Source organism: Heloderma suspectum, chromosome 5 (assembly GCF_057233095.1).
Source record: "Heloderma suspectum isolate Gila_16-S chromosome 5, 16-S_ref, whole genome shotgun sequence".
In the NCBI taxonomy this organism is placed as follows: domain Eukaryota; kingdom Metazoa; phylum Chordata; class Lepidosauria; order Squamata; family Helodermatidae; genus Heloderma; species Heloderma suspectum.
The window spans coordinates 197,457,512-197,471,684 of record NC_139462.1 but is presented as its reverse complement, the minus strand read 5'-3'; the positions used below and the strand labels follow the sequence as shown (position 1 = coordinate 197,471,684).

Sequence of the window (14,173 nt, the reverse complement as noted above, 5' to 3'; positions counted from 1 at the left end):
AGAGAGACACAGACAGACAGACAGACAGACAGACATTCCAGTTCCCTGTTCCCACATGCATTAACCATTTAGGATGCAATCCTATTAATTGTATCCTCTCTGCTCAGAAGTCTCCAAACTCGGAGGCTTCCTGATTCCTATACCCTGCTGGGCTGAAGCCGTCAGGGCAGGAGGAGCAGTGGAGGTTATCTTTGTCTCTCCATTCTGTCTTTGGCAATTTTCACAAGGTGGGCTTTTCAACCCCTCTAATGAGGGTGCTTTGGAGGGGGAGGGAAGGAGGCTGGAAGAGACTCTGGATATATTGTATCCTGGTCTCTCCTGTCTCCTCCCCTTTCCACCCACTGGAACACCCTTGTCCTCTAAGGTCACTTTTCCAACCTTGGAGAGCAGCTGGCATAGTTCTTTCCAGGCCAGCTGCAAGGGGGAGGAGGCTGGATCGCTGACTCTCCCTTCTGAGATCAGAGCACTGTTTCTGACCTTGGAAGGGTTTCTCCGAGCAACCCTATTGTCCCCTGGATGCTCTCCCAGGAACCATAGGATTTCTCTCTTAGTGGCTTTTCAACCAGTTATTCTTCTCTCCATGCAGTGAATTTTGAATAATGGCTGTTGTTTAATCCAACAGCATGCTGGTTCCCACACTGGAGAACCAGAAGTATCTGGGAAGCTTACGAGCCCCAACATGCATCCAACAGCCCTCTCCTGTTGTTGCTCCCCAGCGACTAGCACTGAGGGGCATACTTAGGGACATTGGAGAAATCTGCAACTGATCCAAGTGGGTTTGGATTTCTATGAATCTGACCTGCAGATTCCACAGTGGACCAGCTTTTTCTGAGTCATGCCAATTCTGTGGACTTTCAGACTGGTTTTTCACTTTTGGAGAGGGATTTCCACTAATTTGCATTAGCGCTAATATGGATTAGCACAAGTAAAACTAAATTCTGGTTTTTAAAAAATCCAATTCCATCAATGAGTGGATGATGGAATGAAAGATATCTGACAATCCATGAAACACAGACAGAACAGATTTAACAAAATCTCTACATCCCCAAGCATACCAATTCTGAAACCTAGAAGTTTGTTTGTTTGTTTATTTATTTATTTCATTTCTATACCGCCCAATAGCCGCATATAGCCATCCTGATTAGTAACCATTGATAATGGTTACTAGTTGATAATGGTTACTTATCCTCCATAATTTTGTCTAACCCTCTTCTAAAGCCATCTAAGCTGGGGGGTCAACACCACACCATGTTCCATTAATTATTTGTGTGCTGTGTGAAGGAGTGAAGTGCCTGTTTGCATTGTGGGGAAGGACAGTGGCCATCCAGATGGCTCTGAAAATCTTACAAGCAGGAGATGGGGTGGTAGCCTTCTCCTTTTCACCTATCATGAGTAATACAAACTGATAGTGTAAACTTGTAGGTCTCTTTGTGTGCAGGGGCAGTATATGCTATGTACACTTATGTACATTTTGGTCATGATGCTAAAGAAAAGTATGGTTCTGCTGTTTAGACTTTATGCTGGATGTGTGTTCCGGCTCAGTAAGTATTCCAAGGCTATATTTGTTATTCTTCCTCCAATTATTCTCTACACAGATGGAGAAATGTCAAATAGATTATTAACCAAATTGCTGAATTTTTCACTGTTGTGTTAGACGGAGCCATGCTGACTCACGGAGTCCTTTGGATTATGTTCGGGGTCTGAATCAAGGAGCTCCAAAGTTAACCAGTATCACTAGAAACCTTTTTAGGAAATTGCAGTTTGGAGGAGAAAGTGCAGGATAATTTTGATATTGCTATCATCATGGCCAACATTATTTTCCCCAGAAAATAAAGTTCAAAGTAAAATACTTAATCCCCAATTATTTTAGTAGGATTTAAAAACACATGCACGGCACACACATACACACACACTTTCTATGGATTGTGCCTTTTGTATACATTCTTAAACAAATGTTTGGGTAGAGGAAAAAAATAAATGTATCTGAATATGTAATTGGTACCACCTAGGGTTGTACTGGCAAATGAACCCCCTTTCATTTGGAGGTTTAAAAGGCTCTGTGTTTTAAGTGGTGCTTCTACAGAATCAATGTCCAGGCATGTTTATTTTAAATATGCTTGTGCGCCTTATGAAGTATATTTATATAAAGAAGTTATAATAGGCAAACACACAAGTCAATATTAATTATGAGTCTGAGCTCAGGAAAGCTTTTACATACTGCTTTGGGCCCTTTTTCAAGACAGAAAAATGGTAAATGTTTGCTTGAGAGTAACATTCAGGAGTATTAAAGAGTAATTTATGATCTTTCAACCTCTGTATGCAAACATGATTAGAGATCAGAGACAAGCCTGTTATGCACACAAGCACCAATGACATGCAAGAATTTGCTGTAAATCTACAGCTACTGTAACTTTAAATCCATGGCAAATGAATCAAATATGGCAATTCAGTTGCCACTTTTACAAAGATAAAGGGATGATATAAACTTGTATCAAATCCTCAAAGTTTGCCATATAACTCCTTATTTCTGTTCTGAATTATGTACATGTTGTGGATGTTCATTTTCATTTAAACAATGGTTCCTGATATTTATAGGCAGCCAAGGAGTTTTGCCATGGTGAAGAGCCCATTTTCCAGCCCAAGAGCTGGAAAACATGGACCGGAAATAGGTTGGTCCATCCATCTCTAGCAGCAACCACGTCATCCCAAGTAACATACTAATATGTTTCGGTTTTCATTTTGTTACAAATTAATAATATGCCAAAACTGAATATTTTCCAAGCACTGTTGAATAAGTATTTAGATCCCTTATGTTGTTATCTTCACAACATCCCTGTGAGATTGGTTCAGCTGAGAGACAATGACTGGGACAATGTCACCAAGCAAGCTTTGGGGCTGAGTGGGGATTTGAACCCTGTTCTCCCTGGTTCTAGTCTGACACTCAAACCATTACACAATACTGGCTCTTTTTCCATTATGGAGAACTATCTTTACATTTTTGAAGGCATATTAGAAGTCCTTGCCATCATCTCTTCTTTCAGCCACTGGCATGCTCTTGGCTAACAGACCTCTACCCACTTGCTCTCCTGATAGAGAGACAAGACAGCTCAGCTCAGGAGCAGAGCACAAGTTTGCATACAAAAGGTTCCTGATTAAGAACCTAAGAAGCTGCCTTATACTGAGTCAGACCATGGGTCCATTCAGCCCAGTATTGTCGACACTGACTGGCAGCAGCTCTCCAGGGTTTCAGGCAGGAATTTTTCCAGCCCTACCTGGAGATGCCAGGGATTGAACCTGGGACCTTCTGCATGCAAAGCAGGGGCTCTGCCACTGAGCTATAGTCCTTCATCCCTGGCATCTGTAGTTGAAGGTCTTTAAGTAGCAGAGATGGGAAAGACATCTGTCTGAGATCCTGGGGAGCTGTTGCCACAGATGAAATAATACATGGCTATATGAATCAATAATCTGAGCTGCTATAAGGCAACTTCCTGTGTCCCATACAGGACTGGAAAATAGCCAGCACCTACTTCAGTTCCGAAGGCATAATTTTTCTTACCTTGGTAGAAAAAATTACCTCTGTTGAGCATAAGAGGTTCTTTTAACACTGACTGCATGAGGAAGGCAGTGTGTGTCAGATGCACTCTGTCAAAAACACCATGAGATGTGTATAAACATTCTGCGGCTGCCACAGCGGGCACCTCAAATAAAAGGGTAAGGGGACGCATATTGGTTGAGCATCTTCATTCCTAACTCTAAGAATTGCTCCTCCTTTGTAATTCTTGCTTTAAAATGCAATTATTAAAAGAACACTTTTAAAAAGAGATAAGGCTCTCCTCAACTTTTACCTGCTCTAGGCTCACAGTATGGTATTAAACCTAAAACCACATGGGGAAAAATAAAGGAGCCATCCAAACTGAAGAACACCGTTGTAAATAAAAGCTTATTCAAGATAGCATGTGGACTGCTTTGTAACTATGCTTGTGCAACTGTGCACACACGCATGCATACACACGTACGTGCATGCACGCGCGCACACACACAAGATGCTTGAGGAATTTGGTTTGTGCAAATTCTGATACAAACTGTCCTGTTCCGCACCTTCTGAGTTAATGTGTGGATTGTAACACAGTTATCCTTTGGATTTTGCTCTTCTCCAAAAGCTAGGATGCTGTTCTCAAAAATGCATTTTAAAATGTGTATTTTAGGAGATGAAATATGTTTAGAATGCAATATGTTTAGCAATATTTATTTTGTGGGAAGTTCCATGGACATGTGTAAATACAAATTTTCTTGCAGACTTTAAAAAAATGAATTCAAATTAATATGGAAACAGGACAGAACAAACTTGGGAATGAACATGTGCAAAAGTAGCATGGACTGGAAATAGACTGATCTCCCCATTCCTGACACAAACACACACACAATTTCCAGACATTTTCTTTCCTTTGCCCACTATAGGTCCATGAGTGCCAGAAGTTGGCTAGTTTTCCAACCGTAAAGACATATGTGTACATTAAATGACAAAGGTCCTCTTAACACATATTTTTCACTTTGGTATATAGGGATGGGCAAATCTGTCCATTTCAGTTGGTCTCAGTTTCTAATTTTTCCAATTTTCAATTCAGTTCAACTCAGATTTTTTTTTAAAGTTTGCATGAATATTCGTACCTATTGTTGTGAACATATCTCCTAATATATTATATAAATGTTTTATATATTAGGATATAAATATAATATAAAATTATAATTTATATAAAATATAAATATTTTTTTCAAGCAGTATTCCTAATGCCATCCATGTTAATTATTTCCACTAATATATGCATTTCTGTGTGCACTTTTCCCTAACATATGCATTTTTGTACACATTTTTGACTGGAGAACTCCACTGCAAAGCTTGCAGAAGTGCGAATTTTGAAGGAGAACTGAGTTTGAATGCTTATTGGTTTGAATGTGCAAATTTAGGTAAGTTTGCATTAAAATGCAAATTGAACAAATTTCTCTCCCATCCCTACTGGTATATACCACCACTTTGAATAGTAGCAATGCCATGCTGCTGATGATGGACAGAAGTGAGCAGACATGGTATATGGAAGTGTGATAACTCGCTTCACCTGTATTCCTGTGGCTGAGATGACTATGCAGAGGACAGTGTAGCAGCAGCCCCATCCTTAGTATGTATTTAAAACCAAAATTGTCTGTCAGCCATCTTGCCTTTACAGCATAGAATCTGCTTTTGTAATGCAAAATATGATTGTCTTCTCAGAGTTGTGAGAATGGTACATCCCCTCTCTTTTGTATAAGGGACTCCTAGTTCACATGTTAGTGGAGAAGACCTTGAAAAGATTCATACAAAAATTACAGAATATCCTGAAGGCCCAGATGCCCCAAGTAATGTAGGAGATAAAGTTTGGGGGGCCACACGTGGGAAACCCAGGTTCAAAATCCCTGCGCATTCATAATGATCATTGAGTAGGAGGTTGCCTTAGGTATGTCATCGTATCTCAGTCTAATCTGCCTTGCAAGGCTGTGGTTCAGAATTGTACATTGTAACATTCTATAGAAATGCTTAATAGTTCTCTGTGTGTGTGTGTGTGTGTGTGTGTGTGTGTGTGTGTACCCACACACACACACACATATACTACTATGGGTGGTATATCCAGTAACTATGGCCTTACATACCTACTGTTTCCCTATTCAACTCCTTGCTCGTTCAAACAAATCCTGTACGTGTTACACTCATGGGTATGCTGTACGGTTTTGTTTAGAAGTATGCAGTTTTATCTGGCTTCTATTATTTATTCTGCTATCAGGCTTTCAGATGTTTTGATGTTGCAGCATGACATTCTAAACTCCAGTGTTACACCAGAGTAAAAACTGATATGAGTAAAATTAGTTACAGATTCCTATCGAAGAAAGGCGGTTGTAAGTTTTGCTTGTAAAACCAGAGCAAGGGAAAATCTGTCCAGCATGTAGCTCCAGATGTATGTGTCTTGTTATTCTCTCTCCCTCTTCTGTAGTGGTAGAATTACTATTATTATTTTGCTTCTAGTGAAATCCCTATCAATGGAAGACATTACATTTTACGAGAGAAAGTAAAGAGCCTAGAGGTGGAGACACAACCAGCACTCTGCCCCAGGCACAGGTTAATCCCAGTGTCAGGGGAGAGGGGGAGTACAGTATGCCCCAACCTCTTCTTTTTCTTTTTCTTTTATTGCAGCTTGTTTGTTTACTTTCTCCCATAAATCCTTGGGAACTATTGATTCATGGGGGAGTAATGTATGCATATAAAAATAACTGTTGTGTCGGCTGTCTGACTATTCCTTTGCTGGGATTGCTGGTTAATAGTCCAGGGTGGTCAGCTGATGTTTCATCAGTCGGAACTAATGATTAAGATGGTCTCCTGATAGCTGGGAATCTCTCTGTATTTTTAAATGAGATACCCATTAGAGCTTAGAGAATTCCAGTTGACGAGTGGGGGCAGAGAGAAAGCAGAAACAGCACTTAAGAAGTAAGGCAAAGACCATGACTGCGGAGTGTTTCTAGCTGAAGTTAGCTGAACTGGAGACGGTGCTGGGGGGTCTGGCCAAATTGCTATTTGTGAGATCGCCTGTTTTGTAGAAGTGCCTATTTACCTCAATTCATGCTCTGCTTGTATATTTGTAAATAAATCAAATATTGCAAAGATACCTTATCTGTTTGCCCAGCCAAAGGGAACTTAATCCAGTAGAGCAGCCTTCCTCAATCTGGTGCCTTGCAGATATGTCAGACTATAGCTCCCACATCCCCAGCCAGCATGGGAGTTGTAGTCCAACAAGACACCAGGTAGGGGAAGGTTGGATGAGAGCCACCCCTGAAACATCTTACCGCTTACAGAATGCATAACAATATAGTTACACACCTAAAAGCACTATTTGTGTGCCTGGTGCTGTACAAACAACATAAAAATCTGTTGAGTGGTATCTGTCCCCAAATAGAGGGAAAATCTTGGTTCTGTTCAATGGCCAAGTCAGTCCCAGATGTTGTAATGTCGATAGTATCTACATCCTGGAACCTTCTGCACTGGTTCATTTGTTTCCTTGACTGAGTGCTCTGTGCAGAGGATTGCTGCAAATAGAGCCGTTGACCTTTTTTTCTACTCCTCCTGCCCTTATGTTTTCCTGCCAGCTAGAGCCTTGTGACGGAACACAAGGAGTACCATTCAAAAATATTAGCTAATTAAAATGAGTCATTTCGACTGCAACTGTTGGGCTTACTGACCTGGGAAGCTTCCATAATTAATCGTCAGTGCCCAAGGGGCACTAGAAAAGGGTGCTGTTTTAATTTAGCAATGGACTTCTTAATACCTGAGCGAAATCATTTGGGTATTTTCTTTTCAGATTTAAAATGTGCATATCTAAATTTCTGGCTTCACTTAAAAGCTGCTGTCTGAATGTAATCAGAACGCAACAGGCTCATTAGGTGAAGCTCTCAAAGGACTGTCAGTAATGCTGCTGTCTGTGTTGGCATTTAAACTAAGGATGGTATCCAGTTCTGTCATAAGGAGTAACAGGGTTGATCGCAAGCATTCTTGTGCTCTAAGCAAAATAGTGAAGTGACATCCATCTCCTCAAACTGGATTGCAGTGCACCCGAGCTCAATGGCATCTCCTCACCATTGTGCTTATCCTGTTCTATTGTCAAATCCCAAGGGAACTTATCCACTGCTTTCCATCCCTAAAGCTGGAACTCCCCACAAGCTACTGCCATCTTTTCCTCTAAGCGATCCCTGGGACTGATCGCTGCATTTCACCTTTTCATTCCATCACCCATTGCTGACCTCACTGTATTTCCAGCCCTTCCTCTCTCTCTCATTGCTACTGGGAACCTTTACCTGTTATTAGGATATCCTCCCTTCATGACTTGCTGGAATTAAGCAGCAGGAGGTTAACTGTTGATCAGTTCCTGAAGAATAGATTGTTTTTAGATTAGAAAACTCAGAAAATGGTTTTGTTGGGAGCAAGTGATCACAGAGAGCGAAGACAAGGGTTTTCTGGAAATTTTTGAAATTAATTTGCATCCGAAAAACTTCAGTTTGCATCAGGAAAAAACCTGGTGCCCTAAAGAGTGACCTAATTTAGCACATTTATTTCACTTGAAATTAGTAGGGCTGTGCACCGCGTCGTTATGAAGTCTGAATAACGAGGCAAAGCGAGCTGTTTTGGAGCAAAAGCCTCGTGATACAAGGCAGTTCACAGCAGTACCAACGTGCCCCCGGGCGAAGCGCATGCTCCACGAAGCGCCCCCTCCACCTCGTATATTCGGAGCTGTACTGAATGCCTCAGCCATCCAGACAGGCTGTCTCCAAAATGTATCAACTTCTCAATGCTCACATGGAGGGGCATGAGGAGGAAGACGGAGGGAGGGGGAAGGCAAGTGGACATGGGGGGGCAGGAAGGCGAGCGCAGGAGGAGGAAGGAGTGTGCTTTGGCGAATAGGAACCCTCAGCCAGAACGAACGCTAGCAGTCTCCAATCAGAGAGAGTGTTGGAGGAAGGGCATATATACTTTGGCGAAAGGCTGCGTTCAATCATTGTGCTAGCTGTGTCTTTGGGAGAGAGGGCTGGTGTGGGTAGATGATCGTTTATGCAAGTGTGCACGCGTGCATTCCTAGGAGCTGTTCCTTCAATTTATTCAATTTTGAATCACCATTAGGCATTCCTCAGACTTTAAATTAAAAGGAAACAGCTTGGTTGTATTGGGAGCATTCCCTTCTCTCGCTCCTTGATCGTCCATCCCCACTGGGGCAGTGTCTTTTGCAGCACCTCTTCCAGCTGCTTTCTCCTATATTTTTGTACCTCCAACTCGTTTGTTATTTGCATTTGATTAGATTCTATCTCTCCTTTCCATATTTTTTCAAACTAATATAGCTTTTTCTTGCAAATTGCTGCCATGTTCCCCCCCCACACACACACACCATTCCTGTGTTTGTTTATCTTGATTTTGGATGCTGGAAAAGGCTGCGTTTGTTGTGTAACATCAAACCTTACTTCTGTTTTCTCCATTCTATTTTCTTGTCATTTTTGTCAGTCAACTGTGTCTCTGTTAGATTTTTACAAACCTACTCTTATTTAGAATTTTTAAAACAAATACTGACTTCTGGGCATGTTCCTCCCCCACCCCCTTTTAAGTTGTATTCAGGCATTCCGTTTTTTCTTTCTTTCTAAATCCTTAAAGAAAGACATATTATAGCAGCCTATGTGTGCAGTGTTTGTCCCCCAACCCCCGTGCTGAAGTGAACCGTTTGTGTCTTTTCTTTGTGTTTTCCCATACAAGATCCAGATTTCCGAATCTTGCTTTGGATTCGAATCCGAGTTGGATCGGAAGGGGTCCGAATCAGTCCGAGGTAGATCGGTGTTGCTTTGGATGATCCGAAGCAGCATCCAAAGTGAATCGGGGGTCCATGCACAGCCCTAGAATTTAGTACACTGTCGTGCCCCCACTGGAGGAATCCTCCTCAGAGGAGCCAGACTCTCAGACATCAAGAGCACCCCAGAACAGCCCATGTCAGAAGACCGGGAAGAGCCTGAGCCCTCTGGGAGTTGACCACAAGTCCGTCCTTACAAGTGGCAGGGGACTCCACTTCTGAGGCAGAAGGAGAGCAACCTCCTGGCCCCCAGGAGCATCGTCGCCTCAAGTGGCAGGCCAGTAGGACTCCTTTGAGAAGGAGTACTCAATTACAGAGGAGGACTCCTCAAGAGGAAATAACTCCGCATGAGTAGGACTCTTCCCAGAGGGCTAAAATGAACTAAAGCTGGGCCCTGGGTCACACTCAGAAGGCTCTGGCTATTAAAGCCTTCACAGTTTCAGCCTAGCCAGTCCTGGAAACAACACTGTTGCTGCAGCTGTTGTATCTTGTACCCTGACCCATGTTTAGATCTCCATGTTATTGACTTTTGGACTTCTGCCTGACACAGCCTTTTTGGAACTCTGATTATACTTGATTGATATCCCGGGCATTTCACCTTGGCTACATCTCTGACTTCTCTCAGGAAAACCGTGGTAAACTGTATTTGACTTATCCAGCCAAAGCAGGACATACACAAAGCTTTATAAAATGTACTTCATGGTAACTTTTTGTCCTAATACCCCAGAAGTATTTGAACTACAATGGGGGGGGGGGGGAATAATGCACATTGAATGTGATTTAAATGTTATGTTAAAATATTGGAATACTTGTATTTATATTGTTTTAATTTAAGGGGAGGGGAAGAAAGGTACTAAAAACTGTGGACTCATACATTTTAGCAACCAAAAGAACTGTGCATGGTATACTGACAGCCACTTATTATCTACAACTGTGAAACTGCCACACTTGCCTAATAATGTATTTGCAGTTGGCATACATTCATTGTTTCTAATGAACATATGAAATGGGGAAAACAATCTAGGGAAAAATTGAGCACTGGGAATTTTTCTGCCCCACATCACTGATAGACAGTTAATCTTCGTTTTTGCAGGGATGGCCCTACCGTTAGGTTGCGTGAGGCAGCCATCTCAGCCAGCTGACTTTGGCTTTGAGGAATGGGCAGCAAGATGTTAGTTATAGTGCTGAACGTGTGGAGTGTGACTGTCTGCAGCAGACAGCCTCCTCTATCCCTAGGGACTCTCCACGCAATCTGGAACGCTGATTATCCCATGTTCTGGATCATGTGGAGAGCCCCAACTGTTAGGGGAGGGGAGGTTCTTCGCTTCCGACAGTTGCTCTCCACACATTCAGATGACAAGAGTGACAAAGGAGACGAGACGGGCAGGGCTGGAGAACTGCCCTGCCGCATGTTTAAACAACACGCTTTGAGAATGCCCAAATAGGGCTTTATACTTCTGAATATCTGCTAATGTACTTACCAGATGGCTGACATTGCAGATCTCACTTGTGGTCAGTGGTATGTGCTGCAGAGTCCATTGGAGGCCACTGATCTGACCACAGGTAAGATCCCTGTGCCATCATGGTTAAAAAGCATTCAAAATTCCTAGTACTACTTGCATCTCCAGTATCCACCTCTACAGTATAAGGTATGAGTAGGCCTTCAGGGTTCAAGTTCCAGTTAACACACCATTAATTGGAATGGGCAACACCAGAGGTCAGCAGTACCATAAACCTCAGATAGATGGAAATTAGGTATTTCATATATAAATCTACAGAAAGAGAGTTCTAAAATGTTGGAGGACATGCCAGGTTGGAAAATATATAATCTTCCTTTGCTGGAAAGCATATATTTTTTCTCTGGAGACCCAACAGAGCCAACACTTAAGTATATTTCAAAAGCTTTGTAAGATCTATTTATCTGGGCCAGCTTATGTGGTCAGGGTTAAGCCAGAATGTGGGAGAATGGTGTTAATGCATTTTATATTTCAGTTGAATTTTAAGTTATTTTTATATGTGATGTGCCATAAAAGACTGTTACCTGACATTTTGCAAGTATAATAGCCATCCTTTAAAAAAGATGACACAGAATTTTTTTTACAGAAAGAATTCAAATCTGATACTTTTAAAGTGTTTGTCCTGTAACAAAAAGACTGTTTGCTTTGTCCTATGGGTCTTGTTCAGGGGCTTCTCGCCCAAACTTTTAAAAGGTAGCTGTGTCAGCTGTCTGAGACCACAGTGCCTAATACAAGTGGTTGCTATTTGAGAATCGGTTCTTGCTTATGCCATTGTCTAAAGGAGCTCAGATTTGTTTGGTTTAAGCCAGGAATTCTCAACGGCCCTACCTTCAGGGCCTATTTGAAAGAACTGAAAATGACTGAGGCCCTCTAGCCACAAAATGGCAGTGCAGGGACAGAGCCAGTCCCAAAATGGTGGGCGGAGTCTGGCACAGTCAGCTGGCAATTACTGATATCATTTTCCTTTGATATCTAATCCCTCTTTGGAAATTATCTGACATGCTGATTTCATTGTGGCAGGGAGTTCCATAGTTCAGCTTTCCTCATTAAGTACAGATTTTGGCTCTGGAGGTATCATGGCTCAGACTCCCCATTTTAGGCAGAATTTGCTTATCCAGAGGCTCTAAGAGAAGACTCTTTTTTTATCCCACCCCACAACCATGACTTCTAAAGCATTTTTATTCATTTCCTGTCATATTTTCTCCCATTCTCCTTCCACACTTAGCTTGTATCCTATCCCCCACAACTGCCAGTTTCTTTCATCCCTCCCTTCTGATGCCTTTACATTCACATCTTCCTATAACAGCTTCCCTTTCCATTCTTTTTTCCATTTATTATTATTAAAAATATTACTGTTTTCTCTCTCTTTCAAATTTCCTTTGAAGCATCCTCTGGCCCTTTTCTGTCAGAAGACGGCAAGCCTCCCTTGCTTCCCTCCCCCACCTGAACTTCTCCATCTGCTGGCCTCTTTAACTCAGTTCCACCTTCATCCCCCCTGTGCAGGCATGTGCACACACAGGCTCTCCAGTTCCCAGTGCCACAGCTGAGGTGGAGGATGTGGCCGTTACTGCAGCCGGAAGGCACAGCAACAGCCCCCAGTGTTTCTCCTTGGCGTTTCTCCTTTCTCTGTCCCTCAGTCCATCTGTCCTTTTCACTTCCCCCTTACCCATTCTTTCTCCTCCTTCTCTCACACTCAGCCAGCCACTCTGTCTGTTTCCTGTTTCCTCTCTCTCTTTCCTTTCTTCCACTCCAGCTTTGCGTACTACAGCCTTGCTTTCTAACCAATTTGCGCTCCCACACATGCTTATGCACTGCACATGTAGGTTCCAAATGATGTGGAGAGCCTCCACAGATACAGGAGGCTCTTCCCTTCAGAAACTGATGCTCCATGTGTAGAGGATGACAGAGATGATGCCAGACGGGGTCAGGGCTAGTGTGCTCCCCTTGCTCATGTGTTTACTAAACCTTCAAATGGAACACCTGAATAGGGCTTTTAAACATGCGTAAGTTCCACATCTGCCTAGATAGATAGATAGATAGATAGATAGATAGATAGATAGATAGATAAGCTGTGCAAATGGAATACAATAGCTTTGCGCTCTGTAATGTTAGAGCTAAGCTTTGTGAAGTTATGGAAACTATTGTATCATGAGTTTTAAGACCATGACTTTCTTTAAACCATTGGTTTCTAATTCTGTACATATAATTAATGTCCTTCACTTCCAGATTATATTATCATTCTTCATGTACACTTCATTTCACTTTATTCCTTTTTTTCCATCTTCCATTTCAGATCAAAACATCTGTTATTTGGGCTACTCCAAATGTTTCCTTTATAATCCCACTGTGGGTTATCATATTAGCCATACTCCTTGGACTGCTGGTTCTGGCTATGTTGACCTTAGCTTTGTGGAAGGTATGTTACATATTGGGTTTGAACTGGAGAAGATGCTAACAAAACAAAATCAGGGGGGAAAGAAAAAGAGAATTTGTGATCTTCTGAGCAAAATAATCACAGACATGTGAGATGGGTGTGTTATTTATGTTGGATAACTGGCATGTTTGTGTTGCTGGTCTTTAAAAAGAGGCAGCTTGTTTTCAAAGTCTCACATTATTAAAGGCCGAGTTGTAAGTGAGCAGTGAGAGATTGGCTGTGATTCCCAAGACCTATGATCTTCTTTTGTCTGGGGAGATGAGATTTCTGTTGTGGGTTGCAAAGAAGCATCTCTAGCTTTGTTTCTCCATACAACCTCAAGGCATTATCTTGTGTAACATGATCTTGCACCCTATTTAGAGGGAAAGAAATGTTATATTGTTGAGGCTGCAAGTGATTTTATTTTAATATCTGTATGTTCTGTTTGATGTTTTTACTACATCGCTAAAGTCCTGCAATCACTGAGTCATTGGCAGTTTACAAGTTTTTGGTACAGGGACTTGGAAACAGTTGAACTTGGAAACTTCAAAGTACCTGTAGGTTCTAAAGAAACACAACTTTTGCACATCAGAGACATAGCTTAATTTCCACCATAATAGGTGTCATTTTCCAGTTGTCTTTATCATATGTATTTGTGATCATGCAGGCTGTTCCATCCTGATCCAATATTTCCCCAATTATTTCGTCTTCCTAAGTCCATTTCCTTCATTCTTTATCCCTTGATAAGCATTGCTAAAATAGAGTGAAATGTGATTTTTTTAATCAGACACCACAGACTTGCATTGTGACTAATTAAAAGTAATTTTAGATTTGTAATA

The 14,173-nt window shown here is 41.8% G+C and overlaps 1 protein-coding gene across 1 annotated transcript in view; it reads left to right on the top strand.

The window, feature by feature from the left end:
- ITGA8 (integrin subunit alpha 8) overlaps positions 1 to 14,173 on the top strand; it is a 181,183-nt gene that overhangs the window by 154,744 nt on the left and 12,266 nt on the right. The window contains exon 29 of the mRNA XM_084858984.1: positions 13,215 to 13,337. Within this exon, the coding sequence (XP_084715110.1) occupies positions 13,215 to 13,337 (123 nt within the window). The remainder of the gene's footprint in view (positions 1 to 13,214; positions 13,338 to 14,173) is intronic.